General features: G+C 44.4%; 1 protein-coding gene across 15 annotated transcripts in view; it reads left to right on the top strand.

Moving 5' to 3' along the window:
* Window positions 1-7,007: 7,007 nt before the first annotated feature.
* The window catches only part of camk2g1 (calcium/calmodulin-dependent protein kinase (CaM kinase) II gamma 1), an 89,455-nt gene continuing 68,752 nt past the window's right edge, over window positions 7,008-27,710 (top strand). For 9 of the 15 annotated variants that reach the window (XM_064321019.1, XM_064321024.1, XM_064321020.1 and 6 more), the window contains exons 1-2: window positions 7,008-7,184; window positions 8,419-8,513. In XM_064321019.1, coding sequence (XP_064177089.1) covers window positions 7,120-7,184; window positions 8,419-8,513 — 160 coding nt within the window. In that variant the 5' untranslated portion in view covers window positions 7,008-7,119. The remainder of the gene's footprint in view (window positions 7,185-8,418; window positions 8,514-27,710) is intronic. The other 6 variants (XM_064321029.1, XM_064321030.1, XM_064321031.1 and 3 more) reach the window with 1 other exon arrangement.

The raw sequence follows: 27,710 nt of genomic DNA on the forward strand, positions 1-27,710 counted from the left end.
TAGGCCAGCCCTCAACAAATTTGACCCACAATCCACCACTGCGTAGCCAAAATGTCAACAAATACAACCCACAGTCCACCAGTGCTACTGTAGCCTAGCTCTCAACAAGGAGCTTGGCACTGTTGTGTGGATGGGCCTCAGAGTCCGGTATCAATTCATGTCAGTGTAATGGTTAGTTAGAAGTTGCCTGGGGTGGGAGTGATCTCTGTTGGCAGGACTTCCATGCCTCATCGTGTACCAGCGACTACATCTGGCCAAACGGGTGTCCACCGCCTGTACAAACAACACATAAAAAATGCCCTCCTCTGGCTCAATTTCTGTGTGAGTTTAACTGGGAGACTACAGAGCGAGAAGTAAGAGCAGCTTGATATGTATTTTGGAGAACATGTGTCTGTCTGTGCTCTTCTCAATGGACAGAGGAGGCTACACAAATGGGCGTGAAACCACAACGTAAGGTGTTCCAAATTGGGAGGAAAGAGGGATACATTTGAAAATAAGTTAAGAAAAGAGCTCAAGCATAACCCCGGGCTTCTACTATGCCAAAGCTCACTGCAAAGCCAGCATTCTAGCTGGAGCGCTGATCACAGCATGTTTACATTTGGGGCTGCTTCTTCATCAGCGAGTAGTTTTAATCCCGAGGCTAATACAACTGTGTGATCGGCACTATAATCAGATGTTCAGCGGCCTTTCAGTTTCGCAGGTTTAGCCTCCCCATTGGTAGACACAACATGAACTGCAGATTAACACACGGAGCTCTGTGGATATCAAAAGTGGCTTTAAATATCAGAAAGACAACATTCCCTCCACAGTTGTAAAATTTATACCAACCATAATTTCATATTTGATTTCAGTTTTGTATTGTTTTCCTAATTCAGGATGGCACTGCTTTCCTTTTATTACATTTTTACTATTCATTTATACAGGTGGATATTTTTAGTGAAGTAACTCAAGTGCTGTATCTTCTTTAGGGGTTAAAGAAAAGAAATACAACCTGTGCCCCACAGGGGTTCAAACTTGCAACTCTCCTGGTTGCACGTCCAGGTCCATAACTATTATGTTAGTCTTGGAGTGTGTGTGTGTGTGTGTGTGTGTGTGTGTGTGAGTGTGTAGCATACATATACTATATATACACTGTATATGACCAAAAGTATATGGACACCCCTTGGTCTGGGGCTGTTTTTCATGATTTGGGCTAGGCCCCTTACTTCCAGTGAAGGCAAATCTTAATGCAATGACAAATCTAGACAATTCTGTGATTCCAACTTTGTGCCAACTGTTTGGGGAAGGCCCTTTCCTGTTTCAGCCTGACAATGCCCTTGGGCACACAGCGAGGTCCATATAGACATGGTTTTGTTGAGATTGGTGTGTAAGAACTTGACTGGCCTGCATTGAACCCTGACCTCAACCCCATCCAACACCTTTGGTATAAATCGGAAAGCCAAGTGCGAGCCGGGCCTAATCGCTCAATCAGTGCCTGACTTCACTAATGCTCTGAATGCTGAATAGAAGCAAATCCCAGCAGCAATGCTCCAACGTCTAGTATAAAGCTTTCCCACAGGAGTGGAGGTTGTTATAGCAGCAAAGGGTGGACTAACACCATATAAATGCTCATAATTTTGGATGAGATGTTGGATGTCAAGTGTCCACATACTTTCGGCCAGATAAATACTGTACATGCATTGATCCATTGGGATTAATCATCTGTTTCTAACTGGCATTTCACACATAAAGTGCATTCTCTGTATGTTTCATGATTCTGACATGTTGTAAGCATGTGGTTGAGCCACCTATATTTTAATGAAACCCAAAAAATTGATATCATTTCAAGAACATGTATAAATCTTAGAATTTCGACTGGTCGTCTGTCTGATATTTTGGTATGATATTTTATGCTTCTCATTTGGCCAGTGATTGGTTGGTCCTTTCTATGCCAAATGCATCAAGCAAAGTTGAATTTATACATGCAGCTCCTGTGCTTCTGTGGGCAAGTCAGAATTACAGCACATCTTCAATTTCTGTGTGAAGGAACTTAGTGTTCCCAAGGAAGTTAACAACTTCCTGCAGTGCATCAGCTGAGCTGTATGGTCCATTGTGTTTGAAGACTGTGCAAATGATGCAGCTATCCAAAGATATGATGCAGCTATCCAAATATGTGGAATAAATATTAGCTGTTCCAGTTGTAATGCAGTTCTGTAGTCTCAAGGTTTAAACGTGTGGTTTAAACTCCAGCCAAGCACACTGCATTTGAATCTCTCTTTCTGGGTAATGTTGTGGCCAATTACATATATGTCACCTGACAGGATGCCTGGTATGCTGGCTCAGCCAGGATTGAATTCTGGACTTTGGAGTCCATCAAGTATCAGTACTTTAGCTGAACTAAACCACTTTGGAGCCCTTACAATTGATTTTTCCCCCCAAAACTTTGAAAGCATTGTGTCTGACCCATTCTCTTCTCAAAAAAACATTAACTGGTCACAAATTCTGATACTGCGGATTGCTTGGGTAGTTCAGAAAGTATGTCTGTGCTTTGGACAGGTGTTGCTGATTAGCAAGGCTTTGAAATTAATTACTGTCTTGTGATGCAACACTTTGCTGCTGGTAAACGCAGGTAAACAATAGACAAAAGTCAATGCTTAGAAGGCACATGTAGCTTAAAAAAAACCCTTGGCCTCTCCTATCAGCATTTTATTGCTTTTCACACAGGATCTGAATGATTTTACAGTTAATTTTAAAGAATGGTCATTAAAGGTCGGGATTTGTTGATCTAACATCTTATCTTAGACAGGGGAGTCAGGGGTTTATCACCGTGTTTGAATTTCTCATGGGAAAGTCAGCAGTGACTGGCTGACATTTCACCACATTATGGATACTTAATGAGACATTACTACTACTACTACTGCTAATTATAATAATAATAACAATAATAATAAAATAATAATAATAATAACAATAATGATGATTATAATAATACTTCCATGTTCTGGGTCTCATATTTGAAATCTCACACAACTGTCTGTTCTGTTTGAATACAGTATTGTAGCCCACCACTGAACCACTGAACAGTACTGTATGGCAACTCCCACACCTCCACTCATATCCTGATCCAGTACTGCAGTGGTTTTAATGGTCAGGCCTACATATGGGAGTCTAATTCCCTGAAATAACCTCACCACAGCTTAATTAGGTGAACAGGGCTGATTTTCAGTTACCAAACAAGTTGTAAAGAGAATAAATAGAGAAGTCACATCAGACAGGTAGTTTATGCATCTATCTGGCTTAGATGACAAAGCATATCCTTCACATTGCATCATAAAAGAATCAATAATTCAATATTAACAAATTCTACTTTTTAACCTCCCTATTTTGTAGTGTACATACAGTAAAGGAATTCATGTGAGATACAATATTTACAGCTTGTATTATAATTTTTTAAAAATTTTATATATATATATATATATATATATATACACACTCACCGGTCACTTTATTAGGTACACCTGTTCAACTGCTTGTTAATGCAAATATCTAATTAGCCAAACATGTGGCAGCAACTCAATGCATTTAGGCATGTAGACATGGTCCAGATGATCTGCTGAAGTTCAAACCAAGCATCAGAATGGGGAACAAAGGTGATGTAAGTGACTTTGAACGTGGCTTGGCTGTTGGTGCCAAACAGGCTGGTTTGAGTATTTAAGAAACTGCTGATCTATTGGGATTTTCACGCACAACCATCTCTAGGGTTTACAGAGAATTGTCCGAAAAAGAGAAAATATCCAGTGAGCGGCAGTTCTCTGGGCGAAAATGCCTTATTGATGGCAGAGGTCAGAGGAGAATGGCCAGACTGGTTAGAGCTGAACAGTAACTCAAATAACTAATTGTTACAACCAAGGTATGCAGAAGAGCATCTCTGAACGCACAGCACATCAAACCTTAAAGCAGTTCTGAAGGCAAAAGGGGGTCCAACCCAGTACTAGCAAGGTGTATCTAATGAAGTGACCAGTGTGTGTATATATATATATATATATATATATATGCACTCACCAGCCACTTTACAGCATATATATACAGTGGGCTCCACAATTATTGGCACCCTTGATAAATATGCACAAAAAAATGCTTTAAAAAATTTCTAAACTAAAAAATAATAAAGTTATTGACATAAGCTTTATTTTCCAACATGTGTAAACTAGTGTGCTTGATTAATGATTCATTGGAATCAACCAAAGTCTTAAATTTTTTGAATAGAAAAAAATATTTCCCCTATAAACAGGTCCCACAATTATTGGAACCCCTGGTTTAATACTTTGTGAAAACACCCCTGGCAAAGATGACAGCCATGTGTCTTTTCCTATAATTTGTGATATGGTTAGAGAGCATATTTGGAGGGATTTTTGACCACTACTCCATGTAGAACTTTCAGATTCATTGATATCTTTGGGTTTGTGCTTATGGACCCCCCCTCTTCAGTTCAAACCACAGGTTTTTGGTGGAATTTAAGTCTGGAGACTGAGATGGCCATTGGAAAACATGGATGTTGATTTCACTTAAGCAGTTCTGTTTAGATTTTGATGTATGTTTGGAGTCATTGTCCTGCTGGACAATCTACCTATGACCAAGTCCTAGCTTCTCAGCAGAGACAACCACATTTTCTGCCAGAATTTCCTGGTACTTTGTTGAATTCATTGTGCCATTGATCTAAAATAGTGCCCCGGGACCACTGCCAGCAAAACATCTCCAAAATATCAATGACCCACCTCCATATTTGACAGTAGGTATGAGGTGCTTCTCTTGTATGTATTCTTGGTTTTGTTTATTGTGCTCAGTAAGGGCTGCCTTCGTGCCACTCTTCCACAGAGTTAGTTGGTATGGAGGTGCCATTTTATGTTTTTTTTAGACTTGTTAACCACAAGAAACAAACCAATCTCTGCAATTCTTAAACAGTGATCCTTGGGTATTAATGGCCTCCCTCACCATCTTCCTCACCGTCTGTGGGGACAACATGCACTTGCTTCCTCTTCTTGGCAAATTTGCAACCATTCCATATGTTTTACACTTTTTTACTATTGCCCTTACAGTGCTAAGCGGTATGTTTAACCGTTTATGTCTTTTTTTGTACCCATTATCAGACTTGTGACGGTAAATTACCATCGGTCTCTTCTGAATTGACAGTTATTTGGCTTTTCCCATGCTGATGGATGACAAAGGGATTTTGTATGCTTGTTGCCTCATTTTTATTCTCTGGTGAACCCGGAAATTATGGAATGACACAATATAGTTCCTTTAGACTGAGATTAACTAAACTAAGTAAAATTCTACTGCCAATTTCATTTAGTTTGATTTTACTTACAATAATTGTTAGGGGTGCCAATATGTATGGCACCTATGGTTTTCAGAAAGAACTAGATTACTTATTTTAAAAAAAAACATTGAAACATGAGTAAATGTATTGAAATAAAAGTATATAGTTTTCCCATATGTTTTAACATAACATATAGATTATTATTTTTGTCATTTATTATATGCAGCCTTTTTTTCATTTTTATTAAGGGTGCCAATAATTCTGGAGCCCACTGTATGTATGTATGTATGCATATATATATATATATATATATATATATGTGCACCATAGAGCAGGCTGCATTACATTACATTGCGACCTTTGACCTGGCAAGAGCCTTCTTTGCCTGTTATTGGAGTTGAAGTGGTCAGCAGTTCACAACAAACACATAATTAGCTGTAATAAATGATAGGATGTATACTGTATAGCATGAAAGTAAGGTAGCATCTTATTTTTCTTGTTTTTGAAATAACATGAGGTGCCTAATCACAAATTATCTCCACACACATACTCTCTTCATGCAGACAGTGTCTCACAGGCATGATTTATGCATCCCAGACTCCTGCCAGAGCTGGGCTATACATTGTAAAGATGCTCGGTGTCCAAAAATACTGAAAATCAATGCATAAAGCTACAGAATACTGTATACTCTCTCACACACACACAAACAAGCACACATGCACGTATACATACACACACACACACACACACACCAGAAAAGTAAAATTGTTTTTATGTACCAAAACTTTTATATGAGAAGATACACTGTAATGCAATAACATATGTATTGGATTTATGATACTGTCTTCAGGGCGATTTATACTGGTAAATTTCCTTGCTTCCGTAGAGCAGAGAGAGTTGGGGTGCGACATCATACCTTTCCCTGCAGCCCGAATTCAGGATCCACAAGCAGCGGCAACAAACTCAACGCGGCTAACAATTCAAGGAAGTAGAGCCAGGGTGCTTGACAATTTGAGTGGCCTGTAGTAGCGAATGCCCTGGCACACAGAGGGCTATGGGCAAAAGCATCAGTTCATTCGGATGTTTCATTACTCATGAACCTAAGTGTGTGTGTGTGTGAACAATAGAATACCAAAAATAATGAATTGGACACACAAACGGTAGGCCTATAGTATAATTTGACACCATAATTAATTGACACCACCCAGAAATGGTTTCCGTTCTGACTGCCGAAGATTATGCAACACACACAATAAACAATTATTTAATAACGTATAACATTTAAAAAAGACAATGGAACACAATCAACCCACACATTTAGAACACTGGGCTATTGATTCTGCTTACATATCAGCTTCATATCTGCTTTTATTCGTAGTGTAGCAATCTAGTTAACAACTGTCGTCAAATGTGCATTATCTCGCTAGTTGGAAAACTTATTAAACCACATGAGTGACGTAGGCTAATGCCTTTAAACTAGGCCGCTGCATTACGCGCATATCTTAAAAGTTATGTTTGTACAAACAGACCTGCTGATCGTTTGGGTACAGCCACTGGATGAGCTGTTAAGCTCTCCAATTTTTGCACTATACGCTGCAACCGCTGTGCCAATGCAGCAGCAACAAATCGGATTCTTTCGACCTCGGACCAGAAACTCTCGCGTTGTTGGGCGTTTTTTCCGCCACCTCCTCCACCCCATGTCCCCTCCCTTTCCGTCTGAATATCTCTTTCTCTGAGCGCATGAGACTCGAAAGGTTCTCTTCTAGAAACCTGAGCACAGAAGTCACCCAAACGAGAGGCGATACCTCCCCCCTCGGAACATGGCTACGATCGTAACCTCCACCAGATTCACAGATGAATATCAGCTGTACGAAGAGCTCGGAAAGTAAGCCAAAATAACGTGGCATTCCTGTGTTAAGCTCACCTGATCTGTATGTCGTTGTGCTTATCTTTCTGAATATTGACAGGACAGAAAGAATGGGTTTTGCATGCCAGAACCAAGGCAACACAAGCGACGGACTGATTGAATCCAGTTGTGCATCATATATTAGCATAAATGGCTAGCTAGCAAGCAAGGCACTTGCTAGATATGTTTTGCATTTTATGATAGTTAACGACATACATAGTGTATACTTGTTTAATGTGCTTATCTTGCTATGGATGTTGATTGTAGCTGGCTGGCTATCTTTCCTTGCTCAGATAGGTAGCTACCAGACGCCTGTAAGGAATACCTTTGCAACATTTGTAACATTCGTTTATCATTTGTCTTTTATTGAAAGAGCCGTTAGCCGAGCTTTACGTTTGCATTTTTGCGTAGCACTGTGACGTTATTTTGCTTAGGGCCACGCAGTGTGTCTGCAGATTTCTGTACTGATAACGTTAACGTTACGGGTAGTTAGGCTACTATGCTAGTGTCGAACTGTGCTTATGTGCACTGCGTTCAGCGGAAAATGTCATCTAGTCTGCAAGCTATTAAGAGTACCTTAGATGACGTTGCATGCTGTTTGTAAAATCTTTCATAATCGCATTTCTAGTTGCATTAGGGTATGCGCTGGATAGTCAAATGTAGTCGCTGATTTTCTCAGCTAGACTAGCTAAGCTGATTCAAATTGGAATGCTTGATTTTAATGTCAGAACTCACCTAGAATAGATCATTTTAGTATAATTTCATCTAGTCAGTTAGCTATCTGACGTTACCTTCAGAATTACAGCGCTACCGGTTCTCAGTCTTCTTGTTCTTAATGGTCGAGTTATTCTGTGCCTGTCATCCTCTTTTTTGACTTGCTGGCCTTCTACAGCGCAAGCCCCATCCCCTTCTCGTAGCTATGATTATACAAGACCATTACTCTCTGACTGCCCGCTACAATTGTAACCAATTTTAAAGTATGTGGCTCATAAAAGCAAAATTATGCTCTTTGTGTTGTAATGTAGACGTATGCATATTTGCTTCTTGCGTTAAGATTTTAATGTGGGCCTGTTTCAGCAACGATGTGCAATTCCTGTGTGTACTGTATGTGCGTATGACAGCTGAGACATAAAATGATATTTATTTCAATCAGGCCAAAGACCATCGTTAATTGTTAAAATGTCGTCTTGTCTTTTTTCTTTTACAAATACAGGGGTGCCTTTTCAGTGGTCAGGAGATGCGTAAAAAAATCAACTGGCCAGGAATATGCTGCTAAAATTATTAACACAAAAAAACTTTCTGCAAGAGGTAAGGCAATTTTTTTTTCTAGCAATATAAATGGACGAAAGTCGAGTGCATTATCAACAGCATCGTGTCGTGCTTTTTAGAATATTAGAGAATTTAATTATAAAAAATGTTGATGTTGCAGCAATTTTGTGTCCTGTAGGGAACGGAGATGGACAAGAAATTCGGGAAGAAACCAATGCTTTCGTTTGTTAGAAAGTAAACTGTGTGGTTGTGTGTCTCCTACACACGATGCATGTTCGAATGGATGGCCTTGGTGGTGATTGTGGGTTAGTGTTACGCGAGCTTGTCCTAAAAAGCTAAGAGGATATGCTCGCGTGGCTTCCAAGCCACCGGCATCTCCAAACAGCTGCAGTTAGCACTTCTTCCAGGGACCGTCCGCTACTTCTTAGCTTTCGATCTTAACGTTAAACATGCAGTTATGTTATTCTGCTGATGGACGAAGCCCTTATTTTCTCTTCTGTTCTGTCAGCATGCTGTATTGGAAAAATGTAGCAGTCCATTCTATTTTGTCTGCCATGAAAGACGGAACCCTTTTGTATTCATAATGAAGACATAGCCTACAATTTATAGTTTGCATGGCAACGGAAGGCTTTTCAGTGTAATCCTGTGATGGATACAGCATGAAGATGTCTGCTAGTCCTTTTATCCCCAATCTGCTACCAGCTGGAATATTTATTTTTAAAAGGGGGTCGTAATATCTGTCACCTATATCTATAATATTTACTCTCAGGCTGTCTTTCTGTTATTTATTTATTTATTTATTTATTTATTTATTTTTATTATTCTTTTTTTTTAATCGCATTAGACCCTTATGGATTTCTTTATTTTATTTACATGCGAAACATACTTTGCCTGAACCTTTTTGAAAAACGGCTAATTGGAGCTACTGTATGCCTATAAAATATCCCTTCGCGACATTTTTTTTCTCCCAGGCATGACTGTAATGATGGCCTTAAACTGCAACAAACTGAGTGTCTTGTTGACTTCTCCTCTAGGGTTACTAAAGATTATGCGCAACACCGAGCCTGAGGCCTACAGTACATTTCATTTTTTAAGTCTTTGGAGTTCTGGCAGTTAAACGCCAGACAAGTGGTGGCTGTGGGTTTATTGCAGCTTGTCCAGCCCACTCTCTTGGCAGTTTTGACTTCTGTTGAACGTGGATAAGGCGGTATTGGGTTATGTTTGAGCAGAAGATTTTTGAGATGAACTATGCGGCAGAAGCTGAACTTCTTTGGCATAATCAGCTCTTTGATTTTTCCTTTGCCAGAGTTTGGTGAGAGAGTGTTGCAAAATTGAAGTAAAATGAAAAATAATTCTGTTTATTATTGTTCAATACAGAAGGATTTGTTTTGTGTGGCATAGCCCCTATGTTAAAGGTTTCTGTTGCAGCCTCTTATGAAAGTCTGCTGCCATGGTGTCTATTTTGAAGGATCCTTTATCCCAAGGTTAATTTCCTCTGCCCATTGCCTTTGTGTTTTGAAACTAGCTTAAGGTGTGAGTGTAGTGTGAGAAATCAGGCTGTTATAAACACACAGGTGCATTCTGTTTTAAAAAGGTGGAGACTGCCCTACGACCTGTTGAAAGCGAAGATTCGTTATTCATTTGGGGCATTTTGTTGCCTCTTCGAGTTTGCCCGTACAGGTTATTGAGAGGGAGAAATCTTGTATGAAGTTATATATTTGTTTGTTGATTCATTAAAAAATACATTTGTCCTGGGAGTCGATACCATCTGCATGTGGGCCCACCCAATGCTATTTAAACATATTATCCACCCAGCTGCTCTGGAGTAGCCCTGATGTATGCCTGCTGTCCCAGTTGGCATCGCCAGTTGCGCCAATGAGTGAAAGCATTTCCTCCTGGGCGCTGCTGCAGAGCGCAGCGTCTAAGCGCCGCGGCTCTCGCCGTGGTGGCTCGCAGGATGCAGTTTCCCTGGCAACAGCAACGGCGTCAAAGCGAGGCATCGCAGCATCCACTGTCAGGGTGGTGTTCGACCTCCCTGTGTGTCACAGTGATTTCCCGGGGAGGCGTCAACCGCTCGAACCACCGAATGCTTCAAACCGAGTCTGTCCTTCACCGGTTTTACGGAAGGGAGTGCGTATGGGTCTCGTGAATGAAATCCTCAAGACCGGTTCGTGCGTGCTGTTTCCAGAATACAGGAGATCTACTGAGTGATTTGTTTTTCCTGTGAAATCGCTATTTCATGCAGGCTTGTGGGGTCAACCAGGTCTAGTTTTAAGAAATGGTTGTCGTCAACTCTAGGAATCAGTCCAGGGTGGTTGAGTGAACATAGGCAGTATGGAACTAAGCCCTGAAATTCACTGCAAATTGGGTAAATCTGTATATATGATTTTTTTTCTAAATTCAGCACAATAGTATTGCCCACCAAACTAGTTCAAGCCGACTAAAAAGATCTTGAAGTCTTATCCTTGGTTTCTATAAGGTGTTTTAAGGGAGGTCTGCATTTTGTTTTCAGTCGTCTTGTCATCCTCTTGAGCAATCATATATCCTTTATACTGTATATGTAATCTGATGAAAAACACGTTTCATCATACAAGAATACCACATTACTCACATGTACAAAGCACTGTCTATAAGCACTGACATTAATTCAAACTGGCAAAATCTAGGCCTACCTTTAAAAGTATTGATATCAAAATTATGCTAAATTACAACAGTATTGGCTATTTTACCTCACACAAATTAAACAAGCTGTATTCCACTGAAATGCTACCCAATGTTTCCTAAATTGTTTCAAGTAACATGTCCATTTTGTGTCTGTATACAATGTTTTTATTGGCTGATGTACCTAAATGTCCAATGGGGAGATGTATTCTTTGTGGACCCGGATAATTTCTGATGATGTAATCAGGCAGGAAGAAGGAAAAGAAGGAAAATTGTGAAATCCCCTAAGTTTGGGGCTTTATTGTGTGGATGTTTGAAGTTGTTTGTGAATTCTTTTTGTTAAAATCAGGTCAGAAGGTACAGAAATGAGTGTTTTTAAGGGCTGAGACGCTGTGGTCATCGTGGTGATTTCTGTATGGAATCCTGAAAAGTGCCAAACTCTTGGTGCTGTGTAGGTGTGGGGCATGCCATATCTGCCATCGCAGTTTTTGCTTTGATGGATTGGCAACCTGTCCAGATTGTATTCCTGCCTCTCACCTAGTGAATCCTGGGATAGACTCTTGCCCTCCTGAGACCTTGACCAGGAATAAGTGGGTTAGGCAATGGATGGATGGAAGGATGTAATTTATGTATATTATATTATCTGTGTTTATGCAATTAGTCTGAACTACAGTGACCTAATAAAGTTAATTTACAAGTAGATGGACATATGATCTCATACAATGTAAGTTATATGTAATATATGCATGTAATGTTTTCTTTACGTTTATTAATAATAATATAGCCTATTTAAAAATGTAAGGACATCATATTCATTGTTTATATTGAATGCGATCCAAGAATTCAACATATCTTCCATTCTCTTGACTTATTTTGTTATGAGTACATTATCCATCAAAATTTCAAGCGATTGGGTTGTTATATTGATGAGAGACGTAATCATGAAAAGGAGAGAACCATACTGTATTAGTGTTTTGTACCCGTTGTTTTGTAATGACATTACTTGTGAAAGACCTACCTGCATCCCTGCCTGAGAAACTGGCCTGTTGTCCTATTTTTTTCAGCATTGCAACGCATTTCATACTTTTTCGACCAATTAAAGAGTTGCATAAATATTTCTTTTTTAAAAAAAAGGAGAGCAGGACAGTCTGCCCTCCTTTTGTATTTTTCGCCTTATTCAAGCGGATAGAAAGCAGCGAGGGTGACAGACAGATAGAGGAGGGACTGTGCCTGAGAAAGTGCCATGGAGGCGTTGGAACCCCCACCTACGTTGGGGGGGGGAGTCGAGTATGACAGAGAGTCTGCTGCACTACGGACTGCGCCACACGTCTTGTCTTGCATAAATATTTCTGTGCTGCTGTGAGAGATTTCGATTTATCGGGGCGGAGTGAAGCCAGTGTTGACCAAGAAGGTCTAATCAGAGTCTGCGTCTGTTTTTGTAACGGTTGCTCAGAATGAATGTCTGTCTGTACTTAGGGGTGCAAAAAAAATCCTGGGTGCCGAAAAAATTGTACGGAAAAAAAACGTTTGTCTGTGCTCGTGATGGGTGTCTGTCTGTGCTCATAATGGATGTGTGTCTGAGCTTGTAATAGATGCATGTCTGTGCTTTCAATGGATGTGTGTCTGTGCTTGTAGTGGATGCCTGTCTGTGCTCATAATGAATGTGTGTCTGAGCTTGTAATGGATGAATGTCTGTGCTTGCAATGAATGTGTGTCTGTGCTTGTAGTTGATGCCTGTCTGTGCTTGTAATGGATGTGTGTCTGAGCTTGTAATGGATGCATGTCTGCTTGCAGTGGATGTGTGTATGTGCTTGTAGTGGATGTGTCTGTGCTTGTAGTGGATGTGTGTTTGTGCTTGTAGTGGATGCCTGTCTGTGCTTGTAATGGATGTGTGTCTGTGCTTGTAGTGGATGCGTGTCTGTGCTTGTAATGGATGTGTGCCTGTGCTTGTAGTGGATGCGTGTCTGTGCTTGTAGTGGATGCCTGTCTGTGCTTGTAGTGGATGCGTGTCTGTGCTTGTAGTGGATGCGTGTCTGTGCTTGTAGTGGATGCCTGTCTGTGCTTGTAGTGGATGCGTGTCTGTGCTTGTAGTGGATGCCTGTCTGTGCTTGTAATGGATGTGTGCCTGTGCTTGCAATGGATGTGTGCCTGTGCTTGTCACAAGCTGAATTTCCTTGTGTACATGAGTCAGTGGGGATTAGGCTGTGGCTCCTGGTCTTTGCTGACAATGGATGTTGTTGATTGGGGGTGACTATTGTGTGCTTCGCCAGGACTTCCTGTCTTTCACGTGTCTGTGTTTCTCAGGTGAATTTAGCATGGCATTTATTATGAGATTTGTCAGGTTCATCATTATGGTTTGTTTTATCTATGTGTGAAATCTAAGGTGAGCCACAGCATGACTGTGGGCAGTGGTGAGCAAATCCCGTTTCCTCAATTAGAACTTCCAAAACTTTCAAGCCTAATTTGTTTTGCGTAACAAACCTAAAAAACTGAAAAAAAAAGAAAAAAAAAAAAACACCATTGATTTTTAAGCTAAGAATTTGTTGCAAAGGATGTTTTGCAGATGAAACAAACAAAAAATCCGAAAGGGGTTTGTTGTGGCTTTTTTGGAGCCTTTTCATGAAGCTCCCCGTTGTAACCAGGCAACCGGTAGCTCAAACCGTTTCTTACCGGCTCGTACCAGATGAAAACGCAGTGGTTATGTCTGTCTGAAGTTCGATGATAGAGGGCCCATTTTTCTCAATCTCCCTACGGTTAAGGCAATGCTTTGAAAACGGCAACCGGTTGCAGGGACCGCAGAGCGCAAACGCATGCGAAAACGTGCGAGCGGATTCCGCGACAGGGCGTGTGTTGGAGAGCGGAAATGTGGTTCAGCTTTTTTGGCACGAAGAGGGAAAGAATGAGATGAGGATTGTGATATCAAAAATGCGACAGGCCTGTCAAAATGTCACCCTGGTGGGTTTGCAGCTGTGGTCTCCGGGATTGTGATGCGAGCGATGACTGGCAGCGAGGAGCACTGGGCTAATGTGCTATTTGTACGGTGCCCGTAAAACTCTGTTAGACTGGGCTGAACCAGGAACCCCCCCCGGGATTGGGTGAGGGCCAGGTAACCCCTCCGCTCCCCCCCCGCCCCTTTTGAGGATTCCCTCCACCCCCGGGTGCCCTGGGGCAGCCGGGGCGATACTGCGGTCCGGCAGTCAGTCCGGCCACGTCGGCCGTTGGTGCCTCTCTTGCGCGCGCTGGCCGCGTGGGTTTGCCTGCACGCCCTCTCGTCAGCTATGCGCGCTGCTCGTGTGCGTTGTGCTTGTGGTTATCTGTGTGCACGGCTCATTCAGAGGGTGTGAAACTGCTTTCTCCTCAGTCTTTATGCTGCCGGTCACGGCAGCCAAAGCTAATAACCGTCTCTTATTCTCTTTCCTCGTGCTCGTTTCCCTCCTTGTGTCACTCTCTTGCTCTTTTCTGCTTTCTCTCTCTCTGGCAACTTCTCTGCTTTCTTCCTTTGCTGTTCTTTCCCTGTTCTCTCTCCGTTCAATGCCTTCCTTCCCCCCCGTCTCTCTCTTCCCATCACTCCTTTCCTTGCCCTCTCTCTCTCTCTCTCTCTCTCCTCTGCCTTCCTTGACTCTATCTCTCCCTCTCTTCCCCTCTCTTTCTCTCTCGTTAAGTCTGGAGGGATTTCTCGGTGTCTGCAGTAATCCACTTATCCGAATGTACGTTGTCATGGACTCAGATCCTTAGAGACTCTTATGGATGTTGCTCCAAATATCTTTTTTTCTTTTCTTTTTTTCCCCCCTTTTTTTTGCGTTCGTTGGTAACCAGGCCGCGGGGCTTCGTTCGGTGGAAACGTCCCCCGTTGAGAACACACCCCCCGCTCGTTCAGAAGTGACACGCTAGGTCATTCGAATGACCCCAATCGGTGATTTCTGTCTGGGATTAGAGCTGATCAGTGCGCGTAATTCCCCCCCTACGTGTACCGGCGAAGGCCCAGAGCCGCGCGCGGTGCAGGTGACGCTGCGCCAGTTAGCTCACGGGGTCTCAGGTCTGCCCGTGCGCCAGGGGAGGGCCGTGGCGTTTCCCTGCTCTTCGTGCCCCCGCCACGAATTTAGCCACGCGCGCGGGGGCTGGGTCCTACAGACACGACCGGGCCGCCCCGGCGTCCCCGGTACCCCCCCCAGGGGAAACGGGAGCGGCCCGAGCCTCGAGTTTTCACCTCCTGCAGGAGGGGGGCGGGGCAGGGCGGGAGCGTTAAGACGGGCACCGCGCCCACTTGGCCTTGGTCCGCTGTGATTCGCCGGCCTGCCAGAGATCGTGAATGACCCAACCTGGCGATGGCTCGTGTTCATCTGACTGCAGACTCGGGGAGGGGGAGGGGAGGGGAGGGGGAGGGGGAAGGTGTTCCTGGCTCAAAATCAGGCGGAGGTGTTATCTCAACCAAAACCGTGCAGGGGATAAACCGCAGCCACCATTCCTAGGGGGGGTTACATTGTGTACAACTCACTCGATTCCGACAGCAGATGTTTTAAGGAACCCATTTCACCTCACACTGTGTTAGTGTCTTTTGCCTTTTCCGGAGGGCCAAGATTTGTGCTCCCTAATACGTGAACTACGGTTGAAATGCAGGGGTAAAGCCCCAGCCGCTATTCCTAGAGTGGGTGCATTGTCTAAAACGTATTCGATTCAGACAGTAGATGTTTTAAGGAACCCATTTCACCTCACACTGTGTTAGTGTCTTTTGCCTTTTCCGGAGGGCCAAGATTTGTGCTCCCTAATACGTGAACTACGGTTGAAATGCAGGGGTAAAGCCCCAGCCGCTATTCCTAGAGTGGGTGCATTGTCTAAAACGTATTCGATTCAGACAGTAGATGTTTTAAGGAACCCATTTCACCTGACTTTCGCTGTGTTAGTGTCTTGTGCCTTTTCCGGAGGGCAATATTTGTGATTCCTAACACAAAGCCCCAGCCGCAGTTCCTGGGCCGAATACATTATCTGAAATGCATCTCATTTATAATGTAGATATTCTGAGGAATCCATTTCACTCCGCTTTCACGGAGTTAGGATTCTGGCTTTTGCAGGAGGAAAAATTCAGAATGTGACATTTTTAAATAGTTTCATGTTATAAAATGTCATTTTTAATGTTTAACGTCGTTTTTGCAGCATGTGGATGTGACCCTCCGCTCTCTTACGGAATCCAGTCTGCAGCAGACTGTGTACTCTAGCCTAATTGTGTGCATGCAGTTGGCTGTAGCAGCACTCTGGGAGGGAGGGTTTTTGTTAGCAGGGTATTCCTCTTGTGTACTGCTGACTGGAGGGTGAAAACTACTAGGCTGTTTCCTAGCCTTCCCTCTGCCTTTTACCTCATCACTTTTTTTGTGTTATGGGCAAAAGCATCAGTTCACTGGATAGTTTCATTACTCATGAACCTGAAGGAGTGTGTGTGCGTGTGTGTGTGTGCGCACGCGTGCGTGCGGGCGTGTATGTGTGTGTATGTGCATGCGGGCGGGCGTGTGTGTGTGTGTGTCTGTTTGGGGAGTTAAGATGACAGGGGGTAATAAATTGGTCTCCGTTCCCCTTCCTCTGCAGTACTGACCATTCCACAGCGCACACACTTGCTCAGTAATTAAAAGGTCTCTGGAGTTTCTGCTGAGCCAAGCTGAAGGCGGTCGGTGGAGATGTAAATGTGCTCAGATGGAAGGCGATAGAAACCGGCACTGCAAATGGACGCGCCGTACTGTAGATGTTGCGGTAAAACGGGCGCCTGTCTGACCAAGTACTGCGCCGCGGTTCTGTTCTCTTTCCGCCGTTGGCCGTCCCTCTTGGTGCTGTGGGATCCGTTGAAACGCCGGATGGTTCGGTCTGAAACCTGCAGTTTCTTCGTTTTTCCAAAGAGTTTGGCTATAAATTGTGCTCTCTGGTGCGATTTTGCACTTGATTTTCATCACTGGCACCTCTGATATCCCTTTTGCAGTCGCGGCTAGTTTAACAGTATTTATTTTCTTATGCACAGAATGTACATTCAGGCTGATTTCAATTTTTGTATAAAAAAAGAGTTAATTGTGATGCTCCAACAGCCACCCACCAACGGCCGTCAAGGAAAGACACGGAAACTGAAACATACAAGGTCTTAGCTCAGTCAGTCTTAAAAAAAGAAAATGGATATCGCAGAATGAAGAATTCTGTCATCATCTATAACTAAGCATGAGTTGCTCAGTTAGGTAGTTACAGTAGTGTTTGCATAGTAGCATTATGAAGAGTTAATAGTCTGTCCAGTCACACTGGTGAGTGCTTATCTTGGAAACAGCCAATTAAAGGGAATGTTCACTTTCCGGGGGTTTTTGATGTTATTTCAGCTTTGGCGTATGCTTTTGATTGGCCAAGCCAGTTTTTTGTCTATACATAACTTTCTGTAGACTTACAGTGGCTAGCATATGGGATTTTGGGGGTCTGTGGTCAAAAGCAGCTTGCACAACGACTTTGTCTCCAATGGCAATGACCCCACCTTAGATTTGAAGTTGCGGACTTTGGAGTAAGAGACCCCCCACTCTCGTCACCTGATTCTAACGCACAGACGTGGACACACACCCACACACACGTGCAGTGACATAATGAGGCCAAGAGATCCTGGTTTTCCAGGTTAATGATGGGGAAGGAGTTTAAGACAGAGACTGGCAATCCAGCATGAAAAATGAGGGAAGAAAGAGAAACCGTTACTCTGTCTGTCCTTTTGTGTCTCATGTCCATCCATCCATCATCTCTGCCCTCCTTTCCCCCATCATCTCCTCTCCCTTTTATTCTCTGCTCTTCCATCTGTCTTTTTCTTTCTCTTTTGCCTTCATTTGTCATGCTGGCACAACCCGGTCTCTCTGTCTTTGCTTTTTTTTCAGGTACTTACGCAGATATTGAAAATATCCTTCATTGCACACTAAAACTGTCTGGGCCAATCAAAACTTGCGCTAAAACTGAAATGGTATCAAAAAGCCAGGAAGTGAACCATTCCTTTAACCTGAATCACTGCAGTAAATATCCTGCTGTATTAATGAATACGATGACAAATAATATAAGCTGCATAAGTACTTCTGAGTAGGGTGTCTATGTGCGAGTGAATAATGTTGGCTAATGTTAGAACTGGTCTCTGAGTATACCCATGTCTCAGTCCTCTGATTTGCCTTTATTGCATCACACCACAATGGCCTTTTAAGCAGCCCTAAAATATGACCGTCGGCCAAATATGTAAGTCATAATCACAGGTTAGCCACTGCTGAGAGCGAGCAAGGGAGGAAGCGTGAAGCCATTAATTTTATATGCCTCACATAACCTCAAAATATTACTGTATTGTACGTAGCCTTTGAACTAACAGTCTTCTCGTCATAAACGATTTGATCTCATTGTGTGTTAAAGATAAAGAATCTCGCTTCTAGTCGAATCTAGAACTCTAGTCGGCACTGTGTGGGCTGCAGTATTGGATTAGCGGTTGGAGAAATGTTTTTACAGCCATGTAACAGCCTGTGGACTCAAATCCCAGGAGGCATATGTATCCTTGGGTTATATAACTTGCGTTATAATCTGTTGTTTATAATCTGTTTATGGGCCTGCACAATATGACAGTGACCTGTTGCTGTTGAGTACCAATTCCCCATTCGCTGTACATTAAGGGAGAATAGCCCACTCTGATTAGTGACGCTCCAAGTCTCATTGTCCCACATGCTGCCTGGCTCTAATAGGCTCAGCTGAAATTAGCCTAACCGTATTAGGCTTGTTTCTTGTAGGCCCGCCTCTGTTGGGCCTGCCTCCTGTGGCTCCACCACTAGCGCGCTCCCCTCAGTTGGGCTCAGTTCTCAGGGTCTCCTCTCGAATTTGGCCTGCCTCCGCTGTCCACGGCTTCCACGGACCCGGGCCCTAATGGGCCCAACTCCGTGTGGGGCTGCAGCTGAAACCCACCAGGGAGCCACAGAGCTGCGGTACCTGTCTGGCTGTAACAGCCCCGTCCCCGGCAGAGCCAGACATGAAACAGAGTAGTTCTGTTTATGGAATTCGCCCCGGCACCATCCGTCAACGGCATGGCTCGGGGTGTAAATTCAGCACTTGGGCGAAAGCTTGGATTTATTAAAGCGCCAACATCTAAATAAATTACCGCTCTTCTGACTGGCTGGCATTGCTCACCCAGAGCCCTGGCACGCACAATGAGAAGCGATATTTTTCCTGTCAGATGGTTTCATTCCGTTGCCTATCCATCCTCGTGTCTTTATATGCACAGAGCGGCCTGTATAAACCTCCGTTCGAACCGCAGGGTTGATGGCGTTACAAGGGCACTCGCAGCAATTCAATCTTTGCAATCAAGTTGGTTCATTATGCCCCTTTCCCAGTGTAGAACTGGAATCTGGCTGACTCCTTGTATCACTTTCCCAGTGTAGAGCTGGAACCTGGCTGACTCTTTATATCACTTTCCCACCATAGAGCAGGAACCAGACTGGCTCCCTTGTATTGTTTTCCCACTGTAGAGCTGGAACCTGGCTGACTCTTTATATTCATTTCCTATATGTAAGAGCTGGCATCTGCGTGACCCGTTAGTCAAGTCACTCCAGTGTAGAGCTGGACCAACCTGGCTCCTTGTATCCCTTTCCCACCATAGAGCAGGAACCAGACTGGCTCCCTTGTATTGTTTTCCCACTGTAGAGCTGGAACCTAGCTGACTCTTTATATTCATTTCCCATTGTAGAGCTGGAATCTGGCTGACTCCTTGTATCACTTTCCCACTGTAGAGCTTGAACCAGACTGGCTCCTTATATCCCTTTCCCACTGTAGAGCTTGAACCAGACTGACTCCTTGTATCACTTTCCCATTGTAGAGCTTGAACCAGACTGGCTCCTTATATCCCTTTCCCACTGTAGAGCTTGAACCAGACTGACTCCTTGTATCACTTTCCCATTGTAGAGCTTGAACCAGACTGGCTCCTTATATCCCTTTCCCATTGTAGAGCTTGAACCAGACTGGCTCCTTATATCCCTTTCCCATTGTAGAGCTTGAACCAGACTGACTCCTTATATCCCTTTCCCATTGTAGAGCTTGAACCAGACTGACTCCTTGTATCACTTTCCCATTGTAGAGCTTGAACCAGGCTGACTCCTTATATCCCTTTCCCATTGTAGAGCTTGAACCAGACTGGCTCCTTGTATCCCTTTCCCATTGTAGAGATGGAACCAGCCTGGTTACCTTATATTGTTTTCCCACTGTAGAGCTGGAGCCTGGCTGGCTCATTATGCCACTCTTCCAGTGTAGCGCTTGAAGTTAAAAGTCTTGAGCCGCGCACCTTGATGGTGGCACTTAATTTGTTGTAGCTTCCCATCTCAAACTCCAGTGATGTTCGCTTATGTTGCTTTGTAAGTCACTTTGGCTATAAGTGTCTGCCTAATTAGTAAAATGCAACTATTGTAAATTTAGCCATTCTGTCTCATTATGCCCCTTTTCAACAGTAGCACTGGATCAACATCCAGGTAGAACTTCCAGGAGCTGGAATGGAACCCCAGCTCATGAGAGAATTGTACCGAGCTTAATTTCAGAACAAGATGAGGTTCATAAGACCTGCTTTTAATGTTTACTTTGAGACTGCATTTTATCTACATAAACACGCGCACACACACGCACCTTTCCAGAACTCTCTTCACACCTTGCGAATAAATACGGACCTAACCTTTTGTTTTATTTCTCTTGTTTGTTGTTGCCCTTCGCTGACAACAGAGCCGGGACGCTTTCCCTTAGAGGGTGTTTGGCTGGTCGCGGAAGATAAACAGAGACGCTCGGGCGCATTCATAAATCGCCCAAGGCCCTAGTAACACTCGGTAAACACTCTCCCCGACTCCCCGAAGCAGCGCCACATTTCTGAAATGGCACTGACCAGAGACGCCAGCTGCACTGGCGAGAGAGAGAGAGGGGGGTGAGGGTGTGAGAGCGTGAGTGTGCGAGCGTGAATGCGAACGAGAGAGAGCGTTTTTGAGAGAGAGAGAGAGCGAATCTGGTGTGCGCGTCGGTGCGTCAGGTGTCTGGGAGAGATCTTCATTCCAGGCGAAAGCGGGTGCTAATGGCCGTTTCGGTGGAAATAAGGATTGATTTTTGTTTGTTTGGTGCGGATGGTTTTGTAGGGGGAAGCAGCTGCTCTGGAGAACCTGTATGTGTGTGAGTGTGTGTTTTTCTCTCTCTCTCTTTCTCTCCCTCACACACACACACACACACACACACACACCTGACAGGGGCAGCCCGTGTTTGCACGAGAAGCCAAGGACATACGGGTCCTGGGGCCAGTTAAGTGCTCAGCTCAGATTTTGCCAGTGCATAGTCTAGAAGGTATGTGGGTGTGTGTGTTTTGTTTGTGTGTGTGTGTGTATATGTGTGTGTTGTAATGTACCTGTGTGCCTTGTTCCATCACACAGTTAGTACTTTCTCGCAAAGGTGCCAGCAAGTCCACCTGTTAAGCTGTACATTACGTTTCTTCCTCAGACTCCTCTGTGCATGAGCCAAACTTCCAATCTACGGTGTAATTTAAAAAAAAAAAGAAGAAAAAATAAAAGGATGACATCATGTGCTTCGTGCTTGTTTGCACTCTCTCGAAACGATATCAGAGGTTGAGACAACGAGCGCCAATGAATATGATGGAGCATTTCAAAGTAGAGAGGGGGGGGGGGGGGGGAGACCATTTTTAAAAAGACAGACTTACGGACACAAAGGGAACGTGGGTGGAGCTGCTCGCAGCTGGTGCTGAATACAGGCTGTAAACTTCATAGGCCTCTTTCTGAAAACCACCGTGCAGAGATACTCCAGGTTTAACAGGGCATCGTTCAATTAGTTATTATTTCTGACAAATAAAGTCTGGATTGTTAAGAAGGAAAGCGTCCCCTCATTTCACCATGTCTGTAAAAAAAAAAATCTTGGGGTCGAAGCGTTCGATTACGAGGGGCCAAACTCCTTTTTTATTAAATGGAGAGGGGATTTTAACCAGCAGGTGTCTGAACCCAGTTCCTGGAGGGTCGCGGAGGGCTGTTGGTTTTCGGCGTGTAGCGCCAGTGATTCGTTCATTCACGCCCGCACACCTTGTTCCCAACGCTTTCATTGGCCGCTGATTGAAAGGAAAACAAAGTTGTCTGCAGTCCCGGTGGCCCTCCCGGGCTTTCGCTTGAGCTCTAAGCATCGACCGACCGGAAGAGCGCTGAGGTGTAATGACTTCATGGCAGTTGCGAGTTTTCCAGATTTCAGAGCCGATATCTCAGCCCCGACTCCTCCAGCTCTGCCGCAGCCCGCCCGCTACACGTGGAATGCGCTCCGTTTAGCCTACTTCCTGTTTTGGTTTTGCGGTTCCTGACGCGGTTTGCTTTTGAGGAGTTCCAATGAAACGGTTTGTGGCAGGGACCGGTTTTCGATCGTGAAATATTTACGGCTCGATGTCGTGTTACGGCGAATCATCATCCGCCATAACAATTTAACATTTTTTCTTCACAAAAGCAGAGGTGAGTCATCGAGCATTGTTGCACAGCTGCGTTGACATTCACAGGAAGTTATTGTTAAAATCATTGTACGGAGAGCGAGTAATGCAACCTGTCTGTTGACATTGGATGTTCAGGAAGGGGTCAGCTGTTGCACTGCATGATGGGAACGGGTCTTTGGTGTATCTTTTTGGAGAGCTTTTACATCCTGGGCCGTGCCGGAATAACAGCCCCTGTGTGCCAGAAGGGTTTGGCTCGCCTCCGATGCTCAGGAATGACGGGACCGCACCGGCTGTGTCCTGTTGCATGCTGGGAACGGCTCTGTGTTCAATTTGATTCGGTCTTCATAGCCCGTATAGTTTCTGGGCGAAACTGTGTGTGACTAATTTGACTGCGCGAGGGTCGGGAGTACATAATGCGAGCGCATACTCACGCATGCGCACGCACGTTTGTTTGTGTAGCTTGCCCTGTCTCTTTCGTTGTCAGGCCTGTGCAAATAATTTCCCATTTGTAAGAAAGGAAATGTGGTTTCTCGACCTTTGACCTGGTGAAGCTGGGGGGGAAAGGGCGAAGCCCCGGCCCTGTGGAATTGGTTGAGGGTAGATTTGGGCGGGAACTGGACTGAACGTCTTCCAGAGGCGCTCGGGCTGTCTGCCCACAGGCAGATCCCGCAGCAGCGTTAAGGTAGGGGCTGAAAAGATCTCCTGTGCTCAAAAATCCCCTCCCCTCCCCTCAGCCCCAGGGGATTGTGGGGGATAAACACGCTGCTCCCCGCGGCTGCAGCCCGCGATGAATCACCGTCCTCATCATCATCGCAACTATTTATTGCTTCCCGCAGGCCGGCTCGTGACAGCTTCGGTTTTACGTGGCTCGCTGTCACCCCTAATCTGTTCTCACAAGCTTGACTTTTTTTTTTTTCTTTTCACTAGTGGAAAAAGTGAGATATAAACCGACTACTACTGTCAAAGGGTGGAGTTTTCCCACCCCCGGGCCTGCATAAAGCCAGCGTTCAAACCTAAGACCTTAAGTCCGGAGTCTGGGGAAGAGGTTTCGACAGGCCGTAAGAAATCCGGCGCTGCGGCCGGCGCGAAGCGCGAGCCTGCGAACCGCGTTACGGTGAAGGGGCCGCGAGCGACGGCTGAGCTGTGGGGGGGGGGGGGATAGCCGCGGGTAGCCTGGCACGGCTGCCCGTAGCGACGCGTAGCCGCCGCGCCGACCTGTTGAACGAGGCGGCTCCGCCCGGCCCCGCTCTGCCTCCCCGCTGCGCTCCTCAAAGCCTGCCGGCCCCGGGAGTCGTCCATTTTGCCCGCCTTATTGCGCTTAAAGCGGCGCGCGTGTTTTATTACGCTGTTATTCCGGACAACTTTTTTACTGCGGAGACCGCCAGCGGAGCCAAGCGGTTGCTACGTGCGAATTGCGGGAGGCCGATCGACTGGAGGGGGACCCGGTCGAGCAAAGGGGCGGGGAACACCCTGACACGGACGCCCCCCCCCCCCTTCTTGGGAAACGCCCCAGACCCTCCCCCGCCCCCCCCCCCTGCCTTGCCCTGGTCTCCCACATTCGCCACCAGCAACGCCAGGATTCGATTTGGACCGTGTGGGCCACATCAGTGTGCTTCAGCGCTGGGTGGTCATTCTTCTTCCTTTCGAACCTGCGCAGCAGCAGACGCTACGCAGGAACGCTAGCCTGCGCCGCGCGGATAAGTACGCGCGAGAGTCTTCGGCTCGCAGAACGAGCGGCGTCCGCGTCCGCCTCCGCGTTGGGCCCCCCTCTCCCCGCCACTCAGCCAGACCCCCTTCCCCACTCTCTCTCTCTCAGCCACTCCGGAATGTTCTCTGCTTAAGGATTCATAGCACTCCGGACTCTCCTTCTCTCTGCATTAAGTATTCATGAAGGGGATTTTCTCTCCATTTCCTTTCAAATCTGCAGTGCCTTGATTTTCTTCTTTTCCTATTTTTTAAAGGCCTTTTTTTTGTCCTGCAGAAAACAGTTTGAGAGCACGATATTATAAAGCAATATAATATAACCAAATGCGTACGCGCGCGTATACACCAACACACATACACACATTCACACACGCCCATAGGCAATGTAATTCTCTTTACACGTGCAAAAAATTACATTCAGGGATGGAAGGTGTGCTGTGCTTCATTGTTTAATGATTTCACTCGAAACTGTTAGTTTTGTGCGATTTCTGACATGGTGTTTAAATATCTATACTGAAACATGTGAATCTTCCAGACACCTGCATACAAGGGTTTTTTCATGCTTGTGATGGAGTGTATAGAACCTGCTCTCATATTATAAAGCAGTTTAGGCCTGTTTGCTTAGGGTGGCGTGGGAGGTGCAGTGAGAGAGAGGAGCTCTTAGTGTTGGTGCAGTGAGAGAGAGAGAGAGGAGCTCTTAGTGTTGGTGCAGTGAGAGAGAGAGAGAGGAGCTCTTAGTGTTGGTGCAGTGAGAGAGAGAGAGAGGAGCCCTTAGTGTTGGTGCAGTGAGGGAGAGAGAGGAGCCCTTAGTGTTGGTGCAGTGAGAGAGAGAGAGAGGAGCCCTTAGTGTTGGTGCAGTGAGAGAGAGAGAGAGGAGCCCTTAGTGTTGGTGCAGTGAGAGAGAGAGGAGCCCTTAGTGTTGGTGCAGTGAGAGAGAGAGAGAGAGAGAGGAGCCCTTAGTGTTGGTGCAGTGAGAGAGAGAGAGAGGAGCCCTTAGTGTTGGTGCAGTGAGAGAGAGAGAGAGGAGCCCTTAGTGTTGGTGCAGTGAGAGAGAGAGAGAGGAGTCCTTAGTGTTGGTGCAGTGAGAGAGAGAGAGAGGAGCCCTTAGTGTTGGTGCAGTGAGAGAGAGAGAGAGGAGCCCTTAGTGTTGGTGCAGTGAGAGAGAGAGAGGAGCCCTTAGTGTTGGTGCAGTGAGAGAGAGAGAGAGGATTCGATATGATGCTAATACTCACTGTCCCCCAGGCTATGAAGAAATTTTACTGTCATCCCTCAAACAGAAAAACATAAGGCACGGCAGGGATTCAGGTGGGATTATCATATGGTACAGAGATGATTTGTCAACCCAATTAGAACTAATTAAAAAGGCAATAACACACATCTGGCTAAAATTAAATAAAAATATTATCAAATGTGATAATGACTTATATATATGTGCGGCCTACATTCCCCCTTTGGAGTCACCGTACTACAATGAAAACTTTTTTGAAAATCTTCATAAAGAGATCACACATTACCAGGCCCAGGGTAATGTTCTATTGATCGGAGATTTGAATGCCAGAACAGGATCTGAGCCTGACATAGTAGATTCTACTGGAAATAGCCATATCTTCAGACAGTCCTCTCTATACTTCACTCCTACCGTTATTCCCAGAAATAATCCTGACCATATTTGTAACAAAAATGGGAAAGAGTTAGTGCATCTCTGTCGCTCCCTAGGTCTGTACATGCTTAATGGCAGGATCAAAGGGGACACTTTAGGGAGGTTCACATATTGTTCAGCTCTTGGGACTAGTGTAGTTGACTATGCCATTACTGACATGGACCCCTCCTATATTAGTGCATTCACTGTCAGACCACAAACACCACTAACAGATCACTGTCAGATAAATGTATACCTAAAAAGAATTATAGAACAAATAGCAGAGTCTGAGCCCTGCAAACTGTACAGATTAAACAGGTCATATCGATGGGCTCCTGACAGTGAAGTCAAATTCAAAAGTGTAATCAGTTCACCTGAAACTACTAACATTATTAACACCTTTCTCTCAACAGAGTTCCAGCAAAACCAATTAGGCATAAATATGGCTGTAACAAAAATTAATAATATATATCATAAATCAGCCAATAAAGCAGGTCTTACCAAAAACAGCTCTGCATCCAAACAGAGACTGAAAAAAGAAGAGTGGTTTGATGAGGACTGCAGAAATATCAGGAAAGAATTAAGACTGCTATCCAATCAAAAACACCGTCAGCCACTCAACACAGAAATGCGACAAAATTATGTTGAAAAACTAAGAGAGTACAAAAAGACCCTAAAGGAAAAGAAAAGGATACATTATAATCAAAAACTACAAGAAATTGAAGACTCCATTGATCAAAATCAGTTCTGGAAAAAATGGAACAAATTGAGCAAAAAAAAACCAGACAATTTGGCCTTACAAAATTGCAACATTTGGAAAAATCATTTTGAAAAACTTTATGAGCAAACTTCACCTAATAATCTAAATTATGAACAAAAACAAATCCAAGAAAAGTTGCAAATCCTTGAAGCAACTATTAAAAACTATCAGAACCCACTTGATTACCAAATTACAATGAAAGAATTAGAAGACAACATTAAAAAGCTAAAACCTGGAAAAGCATGTGGACCTGATAGCATCAGGACAGAGATGCTTAAACACAGCACCCCTGAGCTGAGACAGGCCCTGCTGAAATTATTCAATCTTGTTTTCCAAGCTGGCTGCTTTCCTGAAATCTGGAATCAGGGGCTTATTTCCCCAATTTACAAGAGTGGAGACAAATTTGACCCTAATAACTACCGAGGCATCTGTGTGAGCAGCAATCTGGGGAAGATTTTCTGCAGCATTATCAATGCCAGAATGCTAGCCTTCCTTATGAAACACAATGTCTTGAGCAAAGGACAGATTGGCTTTCTACCAAAACATCGCACAACTGATCATGTTTACACCCTACACACCCTAATTAATCAACATGTACACCAAAAAAGCAAAGGTAAAATTTTTGCATGCTTTATAGATTTTAAAAAGGCTTTTGATTCTATTTGGCAAGAAGGACTATATTATAAAATTCTCCAAAGTGGTGTAGGGGGTAAAGTTTATGACATCATAAAATCTATTTATGTCAATAACAAATGTGGAGTAAAAATTGGGAATAAAAGAACAGATTTCTTCACTCAAGGACGAGGTGTTTTCCAGGGATGCAGCTTGTCACCAACGCTCTTTAATATCTATATTAATGAGTTAGCGGTGCTGTTGGAACAATCTGCTACCCCTGGCTTAACCCTAAACAACAAGGAAGTTAAATTCCTACTCTATGCGGATGACCTGGTGTTGCTGTCACCCACAGAACAAGGGCTACAGCAACATTTGGATTTACTGGTGCAA

Source organism: Anguilla rostrata, chromosome 2, assembly GCF_018555375.3.
Source record: "Anguilla rostrata isolate EN2019 chromosome 2, ASM1855537v3, whole genome shotgun sequence".
Taxonomy (NCBI): Eukaryota; Metazoa; Chordata; class Actinopteri; order Anguilliformes; family Anguillidae; genus Anguilla; species Anguilla rostrata.